This window comes from Orbicella faveolata, unplaced genomic scaffold (genome assembly GCF_042242905.1).
Source record: "Orbicella faveolata isolate gen_17 unplaced genomic scaffold, um_ofav_v1 contig_48, whole genome shotgun sequence".
In the NCBI taxonomy this organism is placed as follows: domain Eukaryota; kingdom Metazoa; phylum Cnidaria; class Anthozoa; order Scleractinia; family Merulinidae; genus Orbicella; species Orbicella faveolata.
The window spans coordinates 17,510,518-17,537,380 of NW_028301578.1; the positions used below are offsets into that span (position 1 = coordinate 17,510,518).

The 26,863-nt window shown below is 40.2% G+C and overlaps 1 protein-coding gene across 1 annotated transcript; it reads right to left on the reverse strand.

Annotated features, from left to right (window-relative positions):
* Positions 1-4,153: 4,153 nt before the first annotated feature.
* LOC149096714 (uncharacterized) lies at positions 4,154-8,079 on the reverse strand. Its single transcript, XM_089281329.1, has 8 exons — positions 7,673-8,079; positions 7,141-7,203; positions 6,887-6,969; positions 6,578-6,643; positions 6,166-6,237; positions 5,533-5,598; positions 5,123-5,194; positions 4,154-4,474 (listed from the first exon to the last, which is right to left on the reverse strand). The coding sequence occupies exons 1-8, from the start codon at positions 7,832-7,834 to the stop codon at positions 4,465-4,467; spliced, it is 594 nt and encodes a 197-aa protein (XP_089137455.1). The 5' UTR covers positions 7,835-8,079; the 3' UTR covers positions 4,154-4,464.
* Between the last annotated feature and the right edge of the window lie 18,784 nt (positions 8,080-26,863).

Genomic DNA, 26,863 nt, shown 5'->3' on the forward strand with positions numbered 1-26,863 from the left:
TTTCGGGGACTCTGAACTAAATACTGATGGCCTTGGTTTTCAGTGAAATGGGCAGAGGAAAAATATTTGAGCGCTCGATTTCGAGCTTTTAGGCCGAAATATAGCTTCACTTATTTTAAGACTAAACGGGTAGCCAAGACCGCGTTATGCGCAGCGTAATTTTGAACAACTGCGGGTCGATTTCCAGGAGCTTGGAGGAGATTTTCCAGTCCCGGGGACTCTAAACTAACTCATAATGGCCTTGGTTTTGTGTGAAATAAGCGGAGGAAAATATTTGAACGCTCTTTTTCGAGCTTCTAGGCCGAAATATAGCCCCGAAATATAGCCGAAACCGCCTTACGCACAGCGTAATTTTGAACAACTTTGTGTAGATTTCCAGGAACTTGGGGGATATTTTCCAGTCTCGGGGACTCTAAACTAACTCGTGATAACCTTGGTTTTAGGTTAAATTGGCAGAGGAAAAATGTTTGAACGCTCGGTTTCTAGCTTCTAGGCCGAAATATAGCTCGCCCTACGCGCATCGTAATTTTGGCTAACTTTGGCTCGATTTGCCAGAACTTAGGGGATATTTTCCAGTGGGAGGGACTCTAAACTAATTCGTGATGGCCTTGGTTTTAAGTGAAATGGACAGAGGAGAAATATTTGAACGCTCGGTTTCCAGCTTCTACGCCGAAATATAGCCCCACTTCATTTTAAGACTAAAAAAGTAGCCGAGACCGCCTTACGCGCATCGACGGTAATTTTGACCAACTTTGGCTAAATTTGTCGGAACGTCAGGGATATTTTCCCGTCCCAGGGACTGTAAACGAGCTGGTGATGGCCTTGGTTTTCAGTGAAATGGCCAGAGGAAAAATATTCGAACGCTCGGTTTCGAGCTTCTAGGGCGAGATATACCTCACTTCATTTTAAGACTGATAGAGTAGCCGAGACTGCCTTGCGCGCATCTTGATTTTGACCAACTTTGGCTCGATTTTGCGGAACTTCGGGGATATTTTCCAGTCCCAGGGACTCCAAAGTAGCTGGTGATGGCCTTGGTTTTCAGTAGAATGGACAGAGGAAAAATATTTGAACGCTCGATCTCGAGCTTCTAGGTTGAAATTTAGCCCCAGGTCACCTTATTTTAATCCTGATTGAGTAGCAGAGACCGCCTTACGGGCATAGGGATGTTGACCAACTTTGACTCGATTTGCCGGAACTTGGGGGATATTTTCTAGTCACATGGACTCTAAACTTAACTTTTGATGGCCTGGGTTTTAGTGAAATGGACAGAGGAAAAATATTTGAACGCTCGGTTTCGAGGTTCTAGGCCGAAAGATAGCTCCACGTCACTTCATTTAAGGACTGATTGAGTAGCCGAGACCGCCTTATGAGCATCGTGATTTTGACCAATTTTGGCTCGATTTCCTGGAGCTTTTCGAATATTTTCCAGTCCCAGGGACTCTAAACTAATTCGTGATGGCCTGGGTTTTTAGTGAAATGGACAGAGAAAAATATTTGAACGCTCGGTTTCGAGCTTGTAGGCCAAAATATAGCCCCACTTTATTTTAAGACTGATAGAGTAGCTGAGACCGCCTTACGTGCATTGTGATTTTGATCACCTTTGGCTCGATTATTTTCCAGTCCCAGGGACTTCAAACTAACTTGTGATGGCCTTGATTTTCAGTGAAATAGACAGAGGAAAAATATTTGAACGTTTGGTTTTGAGCTTCTAGGCCGAATTACAGCCCCAGTTCATTTTAAGACTGAAAGAATAGCCGAGACCGCCTTACGCGCATCGTGATTTTGACCAATTTTGGCTCGATATGCCGGAACTTTGATGATATTTTCCAGTCCCAGGGACTCTAAACTTCATCGTGATAGCCTTGGTTTTCAGTGACATGGATGGAGGTAAAACTATCGTACGCCCGCTTTGGAGCTAATTTCTAGCGCCAAAATAGCCCCACTTAATTTTAAGAGTGAAAAAGGTAGCGAAGACCGACTTACACGCATCGTGATTTTGACCAGCTTTGGCTCGATTTCCCGGAACTTGGGGGATATTGTCCAGTCCCAGGGACTCTATACTAACTTCTGATGGCCTTGGGTTGCAGCGAAATGGACAAGGAAAAACAATTGAACGCTCGGTTGAGCAACTATGGGTTGATATCCAGAACTTGGATCATATTTCCCAGTACCCGGGACTCTAAACTGGCACGTGATGGCCTTGGTTTGCAGGGAAATCGTCAGGGGAAAAATTATTGCACGCTCGGTTTCGAGCTTACAGATTTGTGCTCGGTAAAAGGAGTGCCTACTACTTGACTCACCTTTCACGAGTTAATGTTCGCTTTATCACTATGGTAACGAAGGAAGTAAGGTACTGAAGCACCCGTTTCTTAAAATACGTATTTGTAATTTGCGAAATGGAGCACTTGTCATCTTTCGGCTATAACTCGCTGTTAAAAAATATCACCGCATCCAGTTGTATGTACGAAGTGTTAAATAATCTGAAGCAATAAGTGTTATATAGTACAGTCTTGGAAGGACTCGGTTCTCGAAATACAGATCTTCGAATTTACAAATTTCGGAGTTCCGCTGTTTTATTCCTTTTTAGGTTTTCGTACAGAGGAATTTTACTGTTTTGATACTTGATACGTTTATTTCGGTATAGATTTGTTTCTTTCGTTTTGTATCGTTGTGTAAAATAAAGTAAGCCCTACAAGGGCTTGTATTTACATCAAATTGTCTAATGGAGGAGTGTGCTTGTAGGTTCGTGCGGAAAATTTTCCTTTCCACGAATGAAAGGAATCTGTCGTATCGACAAACTTAGATAATGGTAACATGATGTTGTGAAATATCTGTTAGTCGTAGTATTTATATGCAATTGTGGAATGGATAATTTCGCTTGTCATATCTTGCATGAAATTCTCGATGGGACGAAAGTTTCGAATTGGTCGTTTCGAGAAACTTCTATTGGGGTACGCAATGTCATGAAATATTTTTAAGTCGATGTTATGACATGCGATTCTCGAATGGAGAACTCTGCTAGTGTTATTTGCCTTTCGTGTAATGTAACGAGTTAATAACATCAAAAACCTTCTGCTTGCGTTATTTGACACCCAACAACTGCTACCCAAACTTTAATGTTTACAAAGCAAAATCTATTGGCTTTTGTTTGCAGACCATCTGTTTGTTGAAAACGAAGACAAATCCTTATATATAAATTTTTTGTTGTTAAAATTGTTTACAAGCCATTACCCAACGCATAATTATGGTTTGTTTCGTGGGTTAAGCGGAAATAACTTGCTCGTTACTTGAATTAATTTTTTCGCGGCTGTCGGAAATCGAACTAGCCAACGTCGCTAATGAAAATAGCACATTGTCAGAAAATATTTTAACCCATTTTTTAGTTCTTTAATAAGCTATGCTCCTAGCTTATATAGTATATGGAGCAAAGGAGGGAGTATAATGCTGATAAACATCCAGTGCTGTTCGTGTCGAATAACGACAATGCATCTAGAGATAGGCGAGACACGAATTCTGTTTACATTATTTAAAGTCAGCCGTATTTAGTTGATAGACTCGCTGTTGTTAAAATTCAAAGATTTACCAAATGGAAGTTCCATTCAAATTTTATTTCATGCCAGATACTAGTTAATGTCTAGAGATATTTTTATTTTTGATGAAGGTCGGTAGCTTGATCTTGAGGATATTGTCAAATTTTCATCTGCCGCTAACCTGCGGGGGTAAGTATGATGAAATTTGAGCACTACATCAGAATTAAAGACTGACAGTGAATTTTTTGCGTTTCCTGCTGTGAAATTCCTTAAAATTTGGCAGACTGGTGACAAATATTAAGTTTAACAATAATTTTCTGTTTTCTTTAAAATTGTTTACAAGCCATTCTCAGTGTGTAATTATGTTTTGTTTCGTGGGTTAAGCGTAAATAACTAGCTCTCTACTTGAATTCATTTCTTCACGGCTGTCAGTTATCGAACGGAGTAACTTCTTAAAAGTAGCACATTGCCAAAAAATATTCTAACCCATTTTTTAAGTTTGTCAGTAAAGGAGGCTCCAAGCTTATAGAGTATATGGAGTGAGGGGGCGATAATGCTGCTAAACATCCAGTGCTGTTCGTTTCAAATAACAACAGTGCATATGCAAATAGTGGTGACGCAAATTCGGTTTACATGATTTTTATTCAGCCGTATACAGTTTATAGACTCACTGTTCCTAAAAATCAAAGAAGACGTACTAAATTGAAGTTTCTATGTAATTTGTATTTCATACCAGATACTTTTCAATGTGTAGCTATATTTTGTTTGGTGACTTACCTCTTTAACTCGTTCTTGAGGATAAGTAATTTCCATCCTAAGATAAACACATGTCACCAGAAGTTGAAAAACAGAAAGCGCAAAAAAATGAAAATGCTTTTTCCTAGCTATTCCTAATATCTGACAGTGCTTTCAGCCTTTGAAACCGTCCTCAGCATCAATTTTCCCTGCAAATAAGACGACAAATTTTCTCAAAAGTGGACAGGATAAAATGTACCACTAAGGTAAGCATTTCTGTGGAAATCAATATATATGCACAAATGTCCGAATGGAGGTGGGTGGGGTTGTGGAAGATCGGTTGAAACAGATCAGGAAAGGATGTGAATTTAAGAAATCGGTGCACGAATGTGAACCAGGGTTACCATTTCACAGCAAATTATTTCAGTGATCCCTGTTTCTTGCACGAGAGGTTCTTTAGGAGCATGTCAAGCCCATTCAGTCAACAAGCTCAGTTTTAAGCTAAGTTTTCCAGATTTTCTGTCTGATGGCAACCGGACCAAAGTGCTCGCTCAGTAAAATGTTCCCACATTCTTTACAAAGGAACATTTGAAGTACTATTTTCCATGGTTCTTGGCGTTTAGCAAATGGTGCCTTTAAATTCTATTGCTAAGAATAGAAAGCGCTTCGTCTCCGGAGATCGTCGTATCTTAAGTAGCAGCTCCCAGCTTTTACAACTCTTGTGACGAGAGATGAAATTGAAACAGACTTTGATAGCCATTACCGAAGCCTTAATCAGACCCACTAGCGAAAGCTTAGCTCAATCCTTTTCCTTTCGACGTCGTCTTATTTCGAAACAGTGTGAACACACAACTCACCGAATCTTCCAATACTGAGTTTGATGTCCAGCTTGAGTTTTGTAGCTCTTCGCGTCTAATCCGCACTTCACTCTGAAAGAAAAACATATAATCAAAAACTATATCTCACCATTCATCACCAAAACCAGAATTCTCCGACACTAGTGAAAATACTTCACTCAATCATTTCTCCGCCAAAGTTTCAAAAACTAATAACCTAATAAACAGTGCAATTTCTATGTTCAAGACCTCACACTTGGCTTCTATGTTTTCCGAAAATGATCAACCGCAATTGATTTCTCGGCTCAGTTAAGTCAATGTCCTTACTCCATGTAATCAGTGATGTACTCATTTTTCTACCAAACGCAAATTCAAAATCTGAAATGGACTGTTTTAAACGAGAATCAAGCAGTGGTTCTCACTCAACTCACCGGATCTCCAAGCTCCGTTCTCGTTGAACTACTGGAGGTTTGTTTTCGTCCGATGCCCGCTTTTCTCTGAAGAAAAAAGAAAAGAAGTAATTAATGTTAAAGGATGTGAATCACGCGCTATAAATACGCGCCTTGCAAATCTGTTCTTTCTTGTTATTGATCTTCTCTTTTAGAAAATCCTGTTTGAATCTTACTTTATTGACTGTGATGATTTCGGTTTCCTAGGTTCAAGAGAAAATCTCCCTCAGTGACTTGTTTTGGAATAAATGGTGCAATAATCACACAGGAAGTGATTAGCTTTTAATTAGTTACTGGAGCCGCCAATTACTAATCGACTTACATCTTGAACGTTTAAGCATCTAAGTTCAGTTTTAAGCTAAGTTTTCCAGATTTTCTGTCTGATGGCAACCGGACCAAAGTGGTCGCTTAGTAAAATGTACCCAAATTCCTTATAAAGGACCATTTGAAGTAATATTTTTCATGGTTGTTGGCGATTTACAAATTGTCCCTTTATATTCTGTTGCTAAGAATAGGAAGTGCTTAGTCTCCGGGGATTGCCATGCGTTAATGAATTTGATGGTAGCAGCTCCCAGCTTTTGTCGTCTTATTTCGTAACAATGTGGACACACTCACCGAATCTTCCAGTAACGGGTTGGACGTCCAGCTTGAGTTTCGTAACTCTTCGCGTATAACCCGCACTTTGCTCTGAAAGAAAAAGAAATAATGAAAAAAATCATCATTCATGACATTCATCACCAAAACCAGAATTCTCTGACACTAGTGAAAATACGTCACTCAAATAATTCTTTGCCAATGTTTCAAAAAATAACAGCCTAATAAACAGTGAACTTTCTACGCTAAGACCTCACACTTGGCCTCCATGTTTTTGGAAAGTGATCTACCGTAATTGATTCCGCGGCGAAGCAAGAGTGCGCCCTGACTCCATTCAACAAATGTTTGCATTTTTCTGCCAAACGTAAATTAAAAATCTGACTTTCTTGAATATTTTCATGGAGAATCAAGCGGTGGTTTTCACTCAACTCACCGGACCTTCCAGCTCTGACGTCTCTGTACCACTACACGTAGGTTCTCGTCGGATCCGCGCTTTTTTCTGAGAAAAATAAATACAAATAAATAAATTATGCTGTGAATCACGGGCTTAAAGTGCAATTCTCACATTCTAGGGTATATCCCTCGCACAACACATTTCCACGTCAAACTGAACTGACACTTTGAACATTTGTTCTTTCTCTCGCTCAAATAAGATCGAAGACGAACTAGTCTCACTTAAAGCAATGTTGAAAGAAACCAAACTGCATAGATAGATAGCTTTTTAAATTTGACATTGACTTACCGCACCTTGACATTTCTCTTGTCTGCCAGAGCATCATGGTAACCAACCCCAATTGAACTAATGGCTGGCGTTTGGAACAAACCCTGTGCGTGTTTTAGACAAACATAAAAGAAGAAAGCATTAAGTCTCGTTTGATAGCAGCCAGATGTAAAAGATAAATGGTTTTCTATAATTATCAAGTACACTAAGAGGTCTTTAGAAATCTAAAGCGTTGCAATCTCATCGAAGAGACATGCATTGCAAAACTCTCTTACCGGAGGCGAATCGAGGCTCATTTCGTCAGAAGTGTCAGAATATTCCCTGGCTGTAGTCAATGGCTGCAATGAGATAAAGAAAACAGGCAATGTATATTAATGACATGTAGGACTTTCTCATTTTGAAGCTGGCAGGTTTGGTCGAACAATTAAACTACGGTAGCAAACCAAAACGGCCCTCAACGTCTCATCTGCCACACCCCTACCAGTCTGTTGTGGGTCGTTCAGTGACATTAAATGTTGCATAAATAGGCAGCGCCCAGTAGAAACTTCCTAGATCACCTTGATAGCCGTAAAATGCCCACGGGCAGCTTGCAAAATCAGCCGACGCCACATTCATGGTAAACAAACTTAAAAATGTGAAAATCCGGCCTATAAAATCGGTCAGTTATTTGAAACCACAAAGCGAGTACTCCGTTTTTCTTTCTTGTAGACTTCACTCATTGTTAAAAAAAAACAAATTTCAATGCTAATGACCGGCCTGATTAAGCGCTTAATCCATCGAGTGTTTCTCTGTTCAAAAAGCTCTCACCTGGAATACGTGGTCGCGCTCCCGCGACATAATTCCGGGATAAGACAGTGGCGAAAGACGACTCAGTAACAAACTAAGAGAAGCTGCATGATTCCTCTTTCTTTCTGAGTGCAAGCATAACGTAGCTTGCAGAAAAATGATGAAACATGAAACATGAAACATACTACATGCCGCACGACACTCTGTTGGCGCAACAGCTACTAAATGAGAATGCACTCTAAAACCGACTAAATAAGGGTGTTCGGTGTGATCGTAATTGACAGCTTCTAAGACGAAACGCCCACAAAAAGAACATCTGCTTTAAATAAATCGATCTTCAGAAGGGTAAACAACGTTGAAATCTCCTCCAAAGGAAATTACTAAAAGGTGGAACACCACATACACGACTTTCTCTGGTGGTTTGTTTCGTTAAAAAGTAATAAATAAAAACAGAGCAAGAAAGGCAAGCACTGAAGAGCCCTGCCAGTTAATCGTGCCAGTTAATTGCGCGATAACACCCACACAAGGTCGAATTCCGGGCGCCACTAACTAATCTTAAAAAAACATCTGTGTTGTAAATCTTCAAACATGCGCTGCGTAACTCTGTTGTTCTTTAAAAGACAGCAGAGATCCTATAGACAAACTTGACAGCTTCCAGATAGTCTGCTGGCAGCTGGTTTTCTCTCTTAGGGTCACTTAGACGAGCGCTTGGTCATCGCGGACGCAAAAAGGCAGTATGAAGGCGAGACGAGAAAACACCGTCTGCGGACTCTTTTTAACTTTTCAAACCCTCCGTCAGCCCAACAATGGAGTACCTGATTAGTCAATATGTGCCCTATGACAGATAGCTGACAGGAGGGAAAATAAAGCGTCATAAGTTTCGCGCGAAGCATAACAAAGAGTCTCGAGCGAGCATGCGATAGCGTATCATCCTGTTTGAGTTGACTAGCTTACACGACTCCAACAGTTCGTGACATTTGTACATTTGCCGTTGTCTTCGGTAACTCGACCTTTTTTGTCTCTTCACTCCTATTGATGAAGGGGACTTCATGTCGTATAAAGACCGTGCTATGGCAAAATTTTTAGAGGTCATAGGTCTGCTTGATTTCCGCTGTTATCTGCATGTCGAGTTTGCACCTCTATAATTGCCATGTGTTTATGCATTTTTGAGGCTCATTTCTATTGTAAGACATGTTTTTAAGTCTCCAAGTATTCGCTTTCGAAGGAAAAAATATGAGATTTACCGTGAAAATGTTGCTTACGTGCATTCTATATTGTGACGCTGGGCCCGGCTGTGATTAGAACTGTTTGCAAGTACAGTAGGTAGATTCTTACCACGGAAAATTTGTCCTCGTACGTTTTTCTTAGGAGACGCCGTAGCCTTACTTCAAGTAAGCTATACGTTCCTCTGGAGACATTCGTATATTTCTTGGACCTATACCTGATCGAGCTCATGTTTCTCGAGCCTGATGTATAGGTTTAGTCCTCCTTTTGTTCGTTCTGACACGACATGATTCAAATGTAGTTGTTTACGGGCAACTCTTGATTGTTTTTGCCTTTGGCTTAAATAAACCTCACATCAATTTGATGACTAATAAAATATATATATAAAAAAAACATTGTAATCATGTTTAAAGTAGGACAGTGTTTAACTAAACAAGTAATCAACACTTTTTACTATTCCCTTGTTTACCACGTAAATTTACCTTGCTAACCACGTAAATCATCGAGACTTGTGTGTACCCATATGTACTCATATGTACTCGTGAGGTGTTTTAGACTCGGCTTTTCTATTTTTTTTTTACCTCTATTAGGTGGCAAACACCTCGTGCGCGACTACTATCCATTTCCCCGAGGGTGGCCGTTTAATAGGGGTTGAAGTGTACATGAAAGATTTTAAAGACATTTCTTGTCACATAGATAGATATCCAAAGGAAACATTTTGATAGGAAGAGTGAGAGTTTGTAAGTGAGTGTAAAGAACAGAACAGAACAGAGATAACTCTTTTTCATCCGCAGTACAGTGAACGAATTGTCAAACTAATTCCTGCTTACCGACAAAGAGTGAAATGGAATGATATAACTCTTGCAAACAGATTTCAGATCGCAAGTAATTCATATCTTGTTCTGTCCGTATCAAATCACTCAGAACTCAATACATACATACTCAATTTTTTGGCAGACACACTACTGTCTTTATTGCCTGGAACTTATTAAGCGAGACTAAACATCCCATGGAACATCAGATGACTTATCACAACTATCGAGCAACTTATAAGCTACATAAAACTGATTACCTTAAGTTTTACTCCGTCGTCTGACGAATTTGTTGAGAAGAGGCAACTTGATCTGAAACGTACGATGAATTTCACGAAGTATAACAAACATTTTCCATAGTCATTTTATAAGAGCAACAGACCACACTTTTAATGGGTTTATAGGCGGTAATAACCCACTTAAAAACTTTCCTCGTGTTCTCCCAAATAATAATAATAATCGAATATTTCCTCAGGATAACCCTTCAGTATAAAGTACTGTTATCAACGGGGTCCTGCTAAGAATTAAAAACTAATAAACAAGAATTATTAAGATATATAAAATAAGATACATATTAAAAACCGTTAAAAATACAATAGAAATTACAAGTAATAATCGTCTAAGGCTTTCCTAAATAAAACTCTAGAATTAATGTTTCTTAAACTTAAAGGCAATAAATTAAAAATCGAGGCACCTAAAAAATAAAAGCTACGGCGTGCAAAATCCAGTCTGACTTTTGGCATAAGTGCGTTCGTATTACCCCTGTAAAGCCATAGAGAGGTAGTGTGCTCTACTGCTTAAATAACTCACGGCTAGGTCTTACCACTTACGCACACTAGTACGGAATTTTAAAATGTACTTACCACGGTTCCAAGCCGGTTAAACGTTAGCTCAGTCACTTTTCATCTAAAATAAGCCCCTGTTTTACCGTTCGGCTGAGCGGAACAGTCAAGGCCACAACGCCAAATGAAGAATCCATTGGAGGGTAAGTCTAGTGCCAGCAGCCGCAGTAATTTCAGCTCCAATAGCATATACAATGGTATAGACTCACAAATGATGGACATAGCATGTGGGGTTCCACAGGCGTCTGTTCTTGACCCACCTCTATTTTTGACTTACATAAACGACATAACTGCTTCAAGTTAAGTGTTTTCTTTCACATTATTTGCTGATCAGACAAACATATTCTATAACAGTACAAGTTTGAATCAGTTACTCTTAATGACTAATAATGAGCTAGCACAGCTTTCGGTTTTGCTTCAAAGCAAATAAATTATGTTGAAATATTTCTAAAACAGTATTATATATTATTCTCAAATAGGAAAAATGTTAAGAATGAAGACCATCAATCTTAAGATAGATGAACGCATCATAAACAGAGCTAGCGAATGCAAGTTTGTAGGTTCAATTAAAGTTGAAAACCTAACATGGAAACCTCACATCAATTTTATAACTAATAAAATATATAAAAAAAACATTGTAATCATGTTTAAAGTAGGACAATGTTTAACTAAAAAAGTAATCAACACTTTATACTACTCCCTTGTTTACCCATATATCCACAATTGTAATATTAGTTGGGCCAACAATTATCGTACAAGATTGTCTAGAATTGTGACACTTCAAAAAGGAGCGGTTAGGAATGTAAGCTTAAAGATTAAGTATGGAGGGAGTCCAGTTAATACCTAGGAATATCTCTTTTTACGTTTAAATTTCATAACAATCAGTTTCCTAAAAATATGACAAATCTTTTCCCAGCTAATTCCCAAATACGTAGTTATAATACACGGCATGCAGATGACCACGTAAACCATCGAGACTTAGACAATACTCATTGGCCTACCAAAGGTCCAAAAATATGGAACAGAATAGATAGCAAAATACGTTAAATCTAATCATTACATTTATCTAAGAAAAAGATGAAAAGTAATATAATTGACAAAACAGCAGTGGCGAATTATCCCTGTAATAAAAATGCATATTAATTTTATTGCTTCTTTGTTTACTTTCACGAGAATTAGGATAACAATAATGGCAGATGAGAAGATTTCAAAATTGGCATAAGCTCTATTTCTCATCATTAAGTCTATTATAATGACGTGAAAACCTAGCTAAGTTGCAGTTGACCTCAATTTTAAAGGGATCTATAACTACAACCAATTTTTTTGCTTTTTTGTAGACTCCATCACTATGTAATTTAGCAGTGACTCTAAAATAAGATAAACAACGCATTAGTGATGGAAGGAATAAAATGAAATGAATTGACAGTGAAAATGAAATGCATGATTGCAAAGCTGACACTTAAAGGAATTGACGGACTACCAAACTCGCTATGTCCAGACATAGTTAGGATTGTTTTTAACCAACAAGCAGAAGGTTTTTATAAGAAGGGAAAGTAGCGTCCAGGGACCGCTTAATCCCTTACTAATTAATATAACTACTGAATAAGCAATAACAAAATAATAAAGTTTGTGCCAATCATTGAACCACAAACTTCTAGGGATAGACAAGAAAATCGGCACACATTCATTAAGGGTATTTATGTAGTAGAAATAACAGTTAAGGTGGCTCAAAACAGTTTCCAGCAATTAGATTATGATGGGTCATTATAACCACTCTTTATCACTTGATGCTATCTCATAACCACCTGAAAGTTTTTAAACATTTAAGTTTTTTGATACCATGATTGTAGCATCAAGTGATAAGGAGTGGTTATAACGACCCATCAAAATCTAAACGCTAAGTTTCCAGCACTCAGATTTTCGTGGGTCCTTAAAACCACTCTTAATCACTTGATGTTACAATCATGGTATCAAACAACTGCCCAACCATTGGTCAACACGTTCTTATCATTGTCGTGACACAATAGACTACCATAGAAACAGTATGACCTACTAAAAACACCCTTAATTACAGCTTTAGGAGCCCTTAATTCAAAAACAGCACGGTGGAATTTTTTATACTATCAACATTTTAAAAGCATGATAACACGCAATATTTAGCATGCTCATCAAATAATCAAATGATCAGGTGATAAAGAGTGGTTAATCCGGAAACTGGAAACTGTTTTGAGCCACCTTAAAGCCCCTCTTGATTTACATATATGACATAACTGCTTCAAGTTAAGTGTTTTCTTTCACATTATTTGCTGATGACGCAAACATATTCTATAATAGTACAAGTTCAAATCAGTTACTCTCAATGACTACTAATGAGCTAGCACAGCTTTCAGCTTGGTTCAAAGCAAATAAATTATGTTGAAATATTTCTAAAACAATATTATATATTATTCTCAAATAGGAAAAATGTTAAGAATGAAGACCATCAATCTTAAGATAGATGAACGCATCATAAACAGAGCTAGCGAATGCAAGTTTGTAGGTTCAATTAAAGTTGAAAACCTAACATGGAAACCTCACATCAATTTTATAACTAATAAAATATATAAAAAAAACATTGTAATCATGTTTAAAGTAGGACAATGTTTAACTAAAAAAGTAATCAACACTTTATACTACTCCCTTGTTTACCCATATATCCACAATTGTAATATTAGTTGGGCCAACAATTATCGTACAAGATTGTCTAGAATTGTGACACTTCAAAAAGGAGCGGTTAGGAATGTAAGCTTAAAGATTAAGTATGGAGGGAGTCCAGTTAATACCTAGGAATATCTCTTTTTACGTTTAAATTTCATAACAATCAGTTTCCTAAAAATATGACAAATCTTTTCCCAGCTAATTCCCAAATACGTAGTTATAATACACGGCATGCAGATGACCACGTAAACCATCGAGACTTAGACAATACTCATTGGCCTACCAAAGGTCCAAAAATATGGAACAGAATAGATAGCAAAATACGTTAAATCTAATCATTACATTTATCTAAGAAAAAGATGAAAAGTAATGTAATTGACAAAACAGCAGTGGCGAATTATCCCTGTAATAAAAATGCATATTAATTTTATTGCTTCTTTGTTTACTTTCACGAGAATTAGAATAACAATAATGGCAGATGAGAAGATTTCAAAATTGGCATAAGCTCTATTTCTCATCATTAAGTCTATTATAATGGCATGATAACCTAGCTAAGTTGCAGTTGACCTCAATTTTAAAGGGATCTATAACTACAACCAATTTTTTTGCTTTTTTGTAGACTCCATCACTATGTAATTTAGCAGTGACTCTAAAATAAGATAAACAACGCATTAGTGATGGAAGGAATAAAATGAAATGAATTGACAGTGAAAATGAAATGCATGATTGCAAAGCTGACACTTAAAGGAATTGACGGACTACCAAACTCGCTATGTCCAGACATAGTTAGGATTGTTTTTAACCAACAAGCAGAAGGTTTTTATAAGAAGGGAAAGTAGCGTCCAGGGACCGCTTAATCCCTTACTAATTAATATAACTACTGAATAAGCAATAACAAAATAATAAAGTTCGTGCCAATCATTGAACCACAAACTTCTAGGGATAGACAAGAAAATCGGCACACATTCATTAAGGGTATTTATGTAGTAGAAATAACAGTTAAGGTGGCTCAAAACAGTTTCCAGCAATTAGATTATGATGGGTCATTATAACCACTCTTTATCACTTGATGCTATCTCATAACCACCTGAAAGTTTTTAAACATTTAAGTTTTTTGATACCATGATTGTAGCATCAAGTGATAAGGAGTGGTTATAACGACCCATCAAAATCTAAACGCTAAGTTTCCAGCACTCAGATTTTCGTGGGTCCTTAAAACCACTCTTAATCACTTGATGTTACAATCATGGTATCAAACAACTGCCCAACCATTGGTCAACACGTTCTTATCACTATCGTGACACAATAGACTACCATAGAAACAGTTTCACCTGCTAAAAACACCGCTAATTACAACTTTAGGAGCCCTTAATTCAAAAACAGCAGGATAAAATTTTTTCATACTATCAATATTTCAAAAGCATGATAAGACGCAATATTTAGCATGCTCATCAAATAATCAAATGATCAGGTGATAAAGAGTGGTTAATCCGGAAACTGGAAACTGTTTTGAGCCACCTTTAAGCCCCTCTTGGTCCGCGCCTGTGTATTGGTTATTTCACAGATACCCCAAACTACCCAGCAGTAATCCACCTCTTAGACAACCTCCAGGATCATCAGGGGCATTCCCCTATCCGCCACCTAGGGGACGCGCCGTATAGGCCAGAGGGAGGCCCACGGTATAAAATTACCTACCTGACCACATCAAAATCTCAAAAAAACTTTAATTAAATATGATAAAGAAAGAGCGCAATACCTCTGAAACTCTAAGCAGTTCACACGGGCCTCTGTCGGTATGAAATCAATCAGAGCTTGGAGAAAATAGCTCCACTTTAACTAAGTTAATTGAAGGCGGTTTTACCCGACAAAAACGAAACTAATCATCAAAAGAAAACTGAGAGAGCAAAGGCTTTTTATGTAATGTAGCAGGCCGAGTAGCTACTCAACTCTACGCACCTCAGAGAAAAATCCAGCCACCGACACTGCGTCCCGATGGTGGCGAATTGACGTCCGGCCAGCAGATGATATATGCCTCGATCTAGACACCGGCACAGGAGAGAGAACCGACATGAATGACATCAGACCATCATGATAAAAGGGGTCAATTAACTTCGTTCGCCATTGACCGAGAAAATTGAACTTGAGGTGATACATGTCTCAGTTAAAAGCGACGTTTCGCGTTAGTTGAAAACACAATAAGATAGATAGATAGAAACTTTATTAAGAATGCCATCAGCCGACTAGCTGGGGGAAAACTCCCCTACTAATACGGGGACATAACAAAAACTGAAAAAAACAACCTAAAATGTGCTGTGAGTAGAATTCATTCTTAGTAAATCATCTTTGCGCGCTCATTGCTCGAACAGAGACAGCCGGCAATACCTCTGAAACTCTAAGCAGTTCACACGGGCCTCTGTCGGTATGAAATCAATCAGAGCTTGGAGAAAATAGCTCCACTTTAACTAAGTTAATTGAAGGCGGTTTTACCCGACAAAAACGAAACTAATCATCAAAAGAAAACTGAGAGAGCAAAGGCTTTTTATGTAATGTAGCAGGCCGAGTAGCTACTCAACTCTACGCACCTCAGAGAAAAATCCAGCCACCGACACTGCGTCCCGATGGTGGCGAATTGACGTCCGGCCAGCAGATGATATATGCCTCGATCTAGACACCGGCACAGGAGAGAGAACCGACATGAATGACATCAGACCATCATGATAAAAGGGGTCAATTAACTTCGTTCGCCATTGACCGAGAAAATTGAACTTGAGGTGATACATGTCTCAGTTAAAAGCGACGTTTCGCGTTAGTTGAAAACACAATAAGATAGATAGATAGAAACTTTATTAAGAATGCCATCAGCCGACTAGCTGGGGGAAAACTCCCCTACTAATACGGGGACATAACAAAAACTGAAAAAAACAACCTAAAATGTGCTGTGAGTAGAATTCATTCTTAGTAAATCATCTTTGCGCGCTCATTGCTCGAACAGAGACAGCCGGCAATACCTCTGAAACTCTAAGCAGTTCACACGGGCCTCTGTCGGTATGAAATCAATCAGAGCTTGGAGAAAATAGCTCCACTTTAACTAAGTTAATTGAAGGCGGTTTTACCCGACAAAAACGAAACTAATCATCAAAAGAAAACTGAGAGAGCAAAGGCTTTTTATGTAATGTAGCAGGCCGAGTAGCTACTCAACTCTACGCACCTCAGAGAAAAATCCAGCCACCGACACTGCGTCCCGATGGTGGCGAATTGACGTCCGGCCAGCAGATGATATATGCCTCGATCTAGACACCGGCACAGGAGAGAGAACCGACATGAATGACATCAGACCATCATGATAAAAGGGGTCAATTAACTTCGTTCGCCATTGACCGAGAAAATTGAACTTGAGGTGATACATGTCTCAGTTAAAAGCGACGTTTCGCGTTAGTTGAAAACACAATAAGATAGATAGATAGAAACTTTATTAAGAATGCCATCAGCCGACTAGCTGGGGGAAAACTCCCCTACTAATACGGGGACATAACAAAAACTGAAAAAAACAACCTAAAATGTGCTGTGAGTAGAATTCATTCTTAGTAAATCATCTTTGCGCGCTCATTGCTCGAACAGAGACAGCCGGCAATACCTCTGAAACTCTAAGCAGTTCACACGGGCCTCTGTCGGTATGAAATCAATCAGAGCTTGGAGAAAATAGCTCCACTTTAACTAAGTTAATTGAAGGCGGTTTTACCCGACAAAAACGAAACTAATCATCAAAAGAAAACTGAGAGAGCAAAGGCTTTTTATGTAATGTAGCAGGCCGAGTAGCTACTCAACTCTACGCACCTCAGAGAAAAATCCAGCCACCGACACTGCGTCCCGATGGTGGCGAATTGACGTCCGGCCAGCAGATGATATATGCCTCGATCTAGACACCGGCACAGGAGAGAGAACCGACATGAATGACATCAGACCATCATGATAAAAGGGGTCAATTAACTTCGTTCGCCATTGACCGAGAAAATTGAACTTGAGGTGATACATGTCTCAGTTAAAAGCGACGTTTCGCGTTAGTTGAAAACACAATAAGATAGATAGATAGAAACTTTATTAAGAATGCCATCAGCCGACTAGCTGGGGGAAAACTCCCCTACTAATACGGGGACATAACAAAAACTGAAAAAAACAACCTAAAATGTGCTGTGAGTAGAATTCATTCTTAGTAAATCATCTTTGCGCGCTCATTGCTCGAACAGAGACAGCCGGCAATACCTCTGAAACTCTAAGCAGTTCACACGGGCCTCTGTCGGTATGAAATCAATCAGAGCTTGGAGAAAATAGCTCCACTTTAACTAAGTTAATTGAAGGCGGTTTTACCCGACAAAAACGAAACTAATCATCAAAAGAAAACTGAGAGAGCAAAGGCTTTTTATGTAATGTAGCAGGCCGAGTAGCTACTCAACTCTACGCACCTCAGAGAAAAATCCAGCCACCGACACTGCGTCCCGATGGTGGCGAATTGACGTCCGGCCAGCAGATGATATATGCCTCGATCTAGACACCGGCACAGGAGAGAGAACCGACATGAATGACATCAGACCATCATGATAAAAGGGGTCAATTAACTTCGTTCGCCATTGACCGAGAAAATTGAACTTGAGGTGATACATGTCTCAGTTAAAAGCGACGTTTCGCGTTAGTTGAAAACACAATAAGATAGATAGATAGAAACTTTATTAAGAATGCCATCAGCCGACTAGCTGGGGGAAAACTCCCCTACTAATACGGGGACATAACAAAAACTGAAAAAAACAACCTAAAATGTGCTGTGAGTAGAATTCATTCTTAGTAAATCATCTTTGCGCGCTCATTGCTCGAACAGAGACAGCCGGCAATACCTCTGAAACTCTAAGCAGTTCACACGGGCCTCTGTCGGTATGAAATCAATCAGAGCTTGGAGAAAATAGCTCCACTTTAACTAAGTTAATTGAAGGCGGTTTTACCCGACAAAAACGAAACTAATCATCAAAAGAAAACTGAGAGAGCAAAGGCTTTTTATGTAATGTAGCAGGCCGAGTAGCTACTCAACTCTACGCACCTCAGAGAAAAATCCAGCCACCGACACTGCGTCCCGATGGTGGCGAATTGACGTCCGGCCAGCAGATGATATATGCCTCGATCTAGACACCGGCACAGGAGAGAGAACCGACATGAATGACATCAGACCATCATGATAAAAGGGGTCAATTAACTTCGTTCGCCATTGACCGAGAAAATTGAACTTGAGGTGATACATGTCTCAGTTAAAAGCGACGTTTCGCGTTAGTTGAAAACACAATAAGATAGATAGATAGAAACTTTATTAAGAATGCCATCAGCCGACTAGCTGGGGGAAAACTCCCCTACTAATACGGGGACATAACAAAAACTGAAAAAAACAACCTAAAATGTGCTGTGAGTAGAATTCATTCTTAGTAAATCATCTTTGCGCGCTCATTGCTCGAACAGAGACAGCCGGCAATACCTCTGAAACTCTAAGCAGTTCACACGGGCCTCTGTCGGTATGAAATCAATCAGAGCTTGGAGAAAATAGCTCCACTTTAACTAAGTTAATTGAAGGCGGTTTTACCCGACAAAAACGAAACTAATCATCAAAAGAAAACTGAGAGAGCAAAGGCTTTTTATGTAATGTAGCAGGCCGAGTAGCTACTCAACTCTACGCACCTCAGAGAAAAATCCAGCCACCGACACTGCGTCCCGATGGTGGCGAATTGACGTCCGGCCAGCAGATGATATATGCCTCGATCTAGACACCGGCACAGGAGAGAGAACCGACATGAATGACATCAGACCATCATGATAAAAGGGGTCAATTAACTTCGTTCGCCATTGACCGAGAAAATTGAACTTGAGGTGATACATGTCTCAGTTAAAAGCGACGTTTCGCGTTAGTTGAAAACACAATAAGATAGATAGATAGAAACTTTATTAAGAATGCCATCAGCCGACTAGCTGGGGGAAAACTCCCCTACTAATACGGGGACATAACAAAAACTGAAAAAAACAACCTAAAATGTGCTGTGAGTAGAATTCATTCTTAGTAAATCATCTTTGCGCGCTCATTGCTCGAACAGAGACAGCCGGCAATACCTCTGAAACTCTAAGCAGTTCACACGGGCCTCTGTCGGTATGAAATCAATCAGAGCTTGGAGAAAATAGCTCCACTTTAACTAAGTTAATTGAAGGCGGTTTTACCCGACAAAAACGAAACTAATCATCAAAAGAAAACTGAGAGAGCAAAGGCTTTTTATGTAATGTAGCAGGCCGAGTAGCTACTCAACTCTACGCACCTCAGAGAAAAATCCAGCCACCGACACTGCGTCCCGATGGTGGCGAATTGACGTCCGGCCAGCAGATGATATATGCCTCGATCTAGACACCGGCACAGGAGAGAGAACCGACATGAATGACATCAGACCATCATGATAAAAGGGGTCAATTAACTTCGTTCGCCATTGACCGAGAAAATTGAACTTGAGGTGATACATGTCTCAGTTAAAAGCGACGTTTCGCGTTAGTTGAAAACACAATAAGATAGATAGATAGAAACTTTATTAAGAATGCCATCAGCCGACTAGCTGGGGGAAAACTCCCCTACTAATACGGGGACATAACAAAAACTGAAAAAAACAACCTAAAATGTGCTGTGAGTAGAATTCATTCTTAGTAAATCATCTTTGCGCGCTCATTGCTCGAACAGAGACAGCCGGCAATACCTCTGAAACTCTAAGCAGTTCACACGGGCCTCTGTCGGTATGAAATCAATCAGAGCTTGGAGAAAATAGCTCCACTTTAACTAAGTTAATTGAAGGCGGTTTTACCCGACAAAAACGAAACTAATCATCAAAAGAAAACTGAGAGAGCAAAGGCTTTTTATGTAATGTAGCAGGCCGAGTAGCTACTCAACTCTACGCACCTCAGAGAAAAATCCAGCCACCGACACTGCGTCCCGATGGTGGCGAATTGACGTCCGGCCAGCAGATGATATATGCCTCGATCTAGACACCGGCACAGGAGAGAGAACCGACATGAATGACATCAGACCATCATGATAAAAGGGGTCAATTAACTTCGTTCGCCATTGACCGAGAAAATTGAACTTGAGGTGATACATGTCTCAGTTAAAAGCGACGTTTCGCGTTAGTTGAAAACACAATAAGATAGATAGATAGAAACTTTATTAAGAATGCCATCAGCCGACTAGCTGGGGGAAAACTCCCCTACTAATACGGGGACATAACAAAAACTGAAAAAAACAACCTAAAATGTGCTGTGAGTAGAATTCATTCTTAGTAAATCATCTTTGCGCGCTCATTGCTCGAACAGAGACAGCCGGCAATACCTCTGAAACTCTAAGCAGTTCACACGGGCCTCTGTCGGTATGAAATCAATCAGAGCTTGGAGAAAATAGCTCCACTTTAACTAAGTTAATTGAAGGCGGTTTTACCCGACAAAAACGAAACTAATCATCAAAAGAAAACTGAGAGAGCAAAGGCTTTTTATGTAATGTAGCAGGCCGAGTAGCTACTCAACTCTACGCACCTCAGAGAAAAATCCAGCCACCGACACTGCGTCCCGATGGTGGCGAATTGACGTCCGGCCAGCAGATGATATATGCCTCGATCTAGACACCGGCACAGGAGAGAGAACCGACATGAATGACATCAGACCATCATGATAAAAGGGGTCAATTAACTTCGTTCGCCATTGACCGAGAAAATTGAACTTGAGGTGATACATGTCTCAGTTAAAAGCGACGTTTCGCGTTAGTTGAAAACACAATAAGATAGATAGATAGAAACTTTATTAAGAATGCCATCAGCCGACTAGCTGGGGGAAAACTCCCCTACTAATACGGGGACATAACAAAAACTGAAAAAAACAACCTAAAATGTGCTGTGAGTAGAATTCATTCTTAGTAAATCATCTTTGCGCGCTCATTGCTCGAACAGAGACAGCCGGCAATACCTCTGAAACTCTAAGCAGTTCACACGGGCCTCTGTCGGTATGAAATCAATCAGAGCTTGGAGAAAATAGCTCCACTTTAACTTAGTTAATTGAAGGCGGTTTTACCCGACAAAAACGAAACTAATCATCAAAAGAAAACTGAGAGAGCAAAGGCTTTTTATGTAATGTAGCAGGCCGAGTAGCTACTCAACTCTACGCACCTCAGAGAAAAATCCAGCCACCGACACTGCGTCCCGATGGTGGCGAATTGACGTCCGGCCAGCAGATGATATATGCCTCGATCTAGACACCGGCACAGGAGAGAGAACCGACATGAATGACATCAGACCATCATGATAAAAGGGGTCAATTAACTTCGTTCGCCATTGACCGAGAAAATTGAACTTGAGGTGATACATGTCTCAGTTAAAAGCGACGTTTCGCGTTAGTTGAAAACACAATAAGATAGATAGATAGAAACTTTATTAAGAATGCCATCAGCCGACTAGCTGGGGGAAAACTCCCCTACTAATACGGGGACATAACAAAAACTGAAAAAAACAACCTAAAATGTGCTGTGAGTAGAATTCATTCTTAGTAAATCATCTTTGCGCGCTCATTGCTCGAACAGAGACAGCCGGCAATACCTCTGAAACTCTAAGCAGTTCACACGGGCCTCTGTCGGTATGAAATCAATCAGAGCTTGGAGAAAATAGCTCCACTTTAACTTAGTTAATTGAAGGCGGTTTTACCCGACAAAAACGAAACTAATCATCAAAAGAAAACTGAGAGAGCAAAGGCTTTTTATGTAATGTAGCAGGCCGAGTAGCTACTCAACTCTACGCACCTCAGAGAAAAATCCAGCCACCGACACTGCGTCCCGATGGTGGCGAATTGACGTCCGGCCAGCAGATGATATATGCCTCGATCTAGACACCGGCACAGGAGAGAGAACCGACATGAATGACATCAGACCATCATGATAAAAGGGGTCAATTAACTTCGTTCGCCATTGACCGAGAAAATTGAACTTGAGGTGATACATGTCTCAGTTAAAAGCGACGTTTCGCGTTAGTTGAAAACACAATAAGATAGATAGATAGAAACTTTATTAAGAATGCCATCAGCCGACTAGCTGGGGGAAAACTCCCCTACTAATACGGGGACATAACAAAAACTGAAAAAAACAACCTAAAATGTGCTGTGAGTAGAATTCATTCTTAGTAAATCATCTTTGCGCGCTCATTGCTCGAACAGAGACAGCCGGCAATACCTCTGAAACTCTAAGCAGTTCACACGGGCCTCTGTCGGTATGAAATCAATCAGAGCTTGGAGAAAATAGCTCCACTTTAACTAAGTTAATTGAAGGCGGTTTTACCCGACAAAAACGAAACTAATCATCAAAAGAAAACTGAGAGAGCAAAGGCTTTTTATGTAATGTAGCAGGCCGAGTAGCTACTCAACTCTACGCACCTCAGAGAAAAATCCAGCCACCGACACTGCGTCCCGATGGTGGCGAATTGACGTCCGGCCAGCAGATGATATATGCCTCGATCTAGACACCGGCACAGGAGAGAGAACCGACATGAATGACATCAGACCATCATGATAAAAGGGGTCAATTAACTTCGTTCGCCATTGACCGAGAAAATTGAACTTGAGGTGATACATGTCTCAGTTAAAAGCGACGTTTCGCGTTAGTTGAAAACACAATAAGATAGATAGATAGAAACTTTATTAAGAATGCCATCAGCCGACTAGCTGGGGGAAAACTCCCCTACTAATACGGGGACATAACAAAAACTGAAAAAAACAACCTAAAATGTGCTGTGAGTAGAATTCATTCTTAGTAAATCATCTTTGCGCGCTCATTGCTCGAACAGAGACAGCCGGCAATACCTCTGAAACTCTAAGCAGTTCACACGGGCCTCTGTCGGTATGAAATCAATCAGAGCTTGGAGAAAATAGCTCCACTTTAACTAAGTTAATTGAAGGCGGTTTTACCCGACAAAAACGAAACTAATCATCAAAAGAAAACTGAGAGAGCAAAGGCTTTTTATGTAATGTAGCAGGCCGAGTAGCTACTCAACTCTACGCACCTCAGAGAAAAATCCAGCCACCGACACTGCGTCCCGATGGTGGCGAATTGACGTCCGGCCAGCAGATGATATATGCCTCGATCTAGACACCGGCACAGGAGAGAGAACCGACATGAATGACATCAGACCATCATGATAAAAGGGGTCAATTAACTTCGTTCGCCATTGACCGAGAAAATTGAACTTGAGGTGATACATGTCTCAGTTAAAAGCGACGTTTCGCGTTAGTTGAAAACACAATAAGATAGATAGATAGAAACTTTATTAAGAATGCCATCAGCCGACTAGCTGGGGGAAAACTCCCCTACTAATACGGGGACATAACAAAAACTGAAAAAAACAACCTAAAATGTGCTGTGAGTAGAATTCATTCTTAGTAAATCATCTTTGCGCGCTCATTGCTCGAACAGAGACAGCCGGCAATACCTCTGAAACTCTAAGCAGTTCACACGGGCCTCTGTCGGTATGAAATCAATCAGAGCTTGGAGAAAATAGCTCCACTTTAACTTAGTTAATTGAAGGCGGTTTTACCCGACAAAAACGAAACTAATCATCAAAAGAAAACTGAGAGAGCAAAGGCTTTTTATGTAATGTAGCAGGCCGAGTAGCTACTCAACTCTACGCACCTCAGAGAAAAATCCAGCCACCGACACTGCGTCCCGATGGTGGCGAATTGACGTCCGGCCAGCAGATGATATATGCCTCGATCTAGACACCGGCACAGGAGAGAGAACCGACATGAATGACATCAGACCATCATGATAAAAGGGGTCAATTAACTTCGTTCGCCATTGACCGAGAAAATTGAACTTGAGGTGATACATGTCTCAGTTAAAAGCGACGTTTCGCGTTAGTTGAAAACACAATAAGATAGATAGATAGAAACTTTATTAAGAATGCCATCAGCCGACTAGCTGGGGGAAAACTCCCCTACTAATACGGGGACATAACAAAAACTGAAAAAAACAACCTAAAATGTGCTGTGAGTAGAATTCATTCTTAGTAAATCATCTTTGCGCGCTCATTGCTCGAACAGAGACAGCCGGCAATACCTCTGAAACTCTAAGCAGTTCACACGGGCCTCTGTCGGTATGAAATCAATCAGAGCTTGGAGAAAATAGCTCCACTTTAACTTAGTTAATTGAAGGCGGTTTTACCCGACAAAAACGAAACTAATCATCAAAAGAAAACTGAGAGAGCAAAGGCTTTTTATGTAATGTAGCAGGCCGAGTAGCTACTCAACTCTACGCACCTCAGAGAAAAATCCAGCCACCGACACTGCGTCCCGATGGTGGCGAATTGACGTCCGGCCAGCAGATGATATATGCCTCGATCTAGACACCGGCACAGGAGAGAGAACCGACATGAATGACATCAGACCATCATGATAAAAGGGGTCAATTAACTTCGTTCGCCATTGACCGAGAAAATTGAACTTGAGGTGATACATGTCTCAGTTAAAAGCGACGTTTCGCGTTAGTTGAAAACACAATAAGATAGATAGATAGAAACTTTATTAAGAATGCCATCAGCCGACTAGCTGGGGGAAAACTCCCCTACTAATACGGGGACATAACAAAAACTGAAAAAAACAACCTAAAATGTGCTGTGAGTAGAATTCATTCTTAGTAAATCATCTTTGCGCGCTCATTGCTCGAACAGAGACAGCCGGCAATACCTCTGAAACTCTAAGCAGTTCACACGGGCCTCTGTCGGTATGAAATCAATCAGAGCTTGGAGAAAATAGCTCCACTTTAACTAAGTTAATTGAAGGCGGTTTTACCCGACAAAAACGAAACTAATCATCAAAAGAAAACTGAGAGAGCAAAGGCTTTTTATGTAATGTAGCAGGCCGAGTAGCTACTCAACTCTACGCACCTCAGAGAAAAATCCAGCCACCGACACTGCGTCCCGATGGTGGCGAATTGACGTCCGGCCAGCAGATGATATATGCCTCGATCTAGACACCGGCACAGGAGAGAGAACCGACATGAATGACATCAGACCATCATGATAAAAGGGGTCAATTAACTTCGTTCGCCATTGACCGAGAAAATTGAACTTGAGGTGATACATGTCTCAGTTAAAAGCGACGTTTCGCGTTAGTTGAAAACACAATAAGATAGATAGATAGAAACTTTATTAAGAATGCCATCAGCCGACTAGCTGGGGGAAAACTCCCCTACTAATACGGGGACATAACAAAAACTGAAAAAAACAACCTAAAATGTGCTGTGAGTAGAATTCATTCTTAGTAAATCATCTTTGCGCGCTCATTGCTCGAACAGAGACAGCCGGCAATACCTCTGAAACTCTAAGCAGTTCACACGGGCCTCTGTCGGTATGAAATCAATCAGAGCTTGGAGAAAATAGCTCCACTTTAACTAAGTTAATTGAAGGCGGTTTTACCCGACAAAAACGAAACTAATCATCAAAAGAAAACTGAGAGAGCAAAGGCTTTTTATGTAATGTAGCAGGCCGAGTAGCTACTCAACTCTACGCACCTCAGAGAAAAATCCAGCCACCGACACTGCGTCCCGATGGTGGCGAATTGACGTCCGGCCAGCAGATGATATATGCCTCGATCTAGACACCGGCACAGGAGAGAGAACCGACATGAATGACATCAGACCATCATGATAAAAGGGGTCAATTAACTTCGTTCGCCATTGACCGAGAAAATTGAACTTGAGGTGATACATGTCTCAGTTAAAAGCGACGTTTCGCGTTAGTTGAAAACACAATAAGATAGATAGATAGAAACTTTATTAAGAATGCCATCAGCCGACTAGCTGGGGGAAAACTCCCCTACTAATACGGGGACATAACAAAAACTGAAAAAAACAACCTAAAATGTGCTGTGAGTAGAATTCATTCTTAGTAAATCATCTTTGCGCGCTCATTGCTCGAACAGAGACAGCCGGCAATACCTCTGAAACTCTAAGCAGTTCACACGGGCCTCTGTCGGTATGAAATCAATCAGAGCTTGGAGAAAATAGCTCCACTTTAACTAAGTTAATTGAAGGCGGTTTTACCCGACAAAAACGAAACTAATCATCAAAAGAAAACTGAGAGAGCAAAGGCTTTTTATGTAATGTAGCAGGCCGAGTAGCTACTCAACTCTACGCACCTCAGAGAAAAATCCAGCCACCGACACTGCGTCCCGATGGTGGCGAATTGACGTCCGGCCAGCAGATGATATATGCCTCGATCTAGACACCGGCACAGGAGAGAGAACCGACATGAATGACATCAGACCATCATGATAAAAGGGGTCAATTAACTTCGTTCGCCATTGACCGAGAAAATTGAACTTGAGGTGATACATGTCTCAGTTAAAAGCGACGTTTCGCGTTAGTTGAAAACACAATAAGATAGATAGATAGAAACTTTATTAAGAATGCCATCAGCCGACTAGCTGGGGGAAAACTCCCCTACTAATACGGGGACATAACAAAAACTGAAAAAAACAACCTAAAATGTGCTGTGAGTAGAATTCATTCTTAGTAAATCATCTTTGCGCGCTCATTGCTCGAACAGAGA

What these genes read in the sequence shown, in the direction of transcription:
- LOC149096714 (XM_089281329.1), bottom strand. Translation starts at nt 7,834, where the DNA reads ATGTTTCATGTTTCATGTTTCATCATTTTTCTGCAAGCTACGTTATGC. An exon ending in AGCGCGACCACGTATTCCAG is followed by an intron (nt 7,204 to 7,672) that starts GTGAGAGCTTTT and finishes ATCTCATTGCAG; the next exon opens with CCATTGACTACAGCCAGGGA. An exon ending in GAACGGAGCTTGGAGATCCG is followed by an intron (nt 5,195 to 5,532) that starts GTGAGTTGAGTG and finishes TTTTTCTTTCAG; the next exon opens with AGTGAAGTGCGGATTAGACG.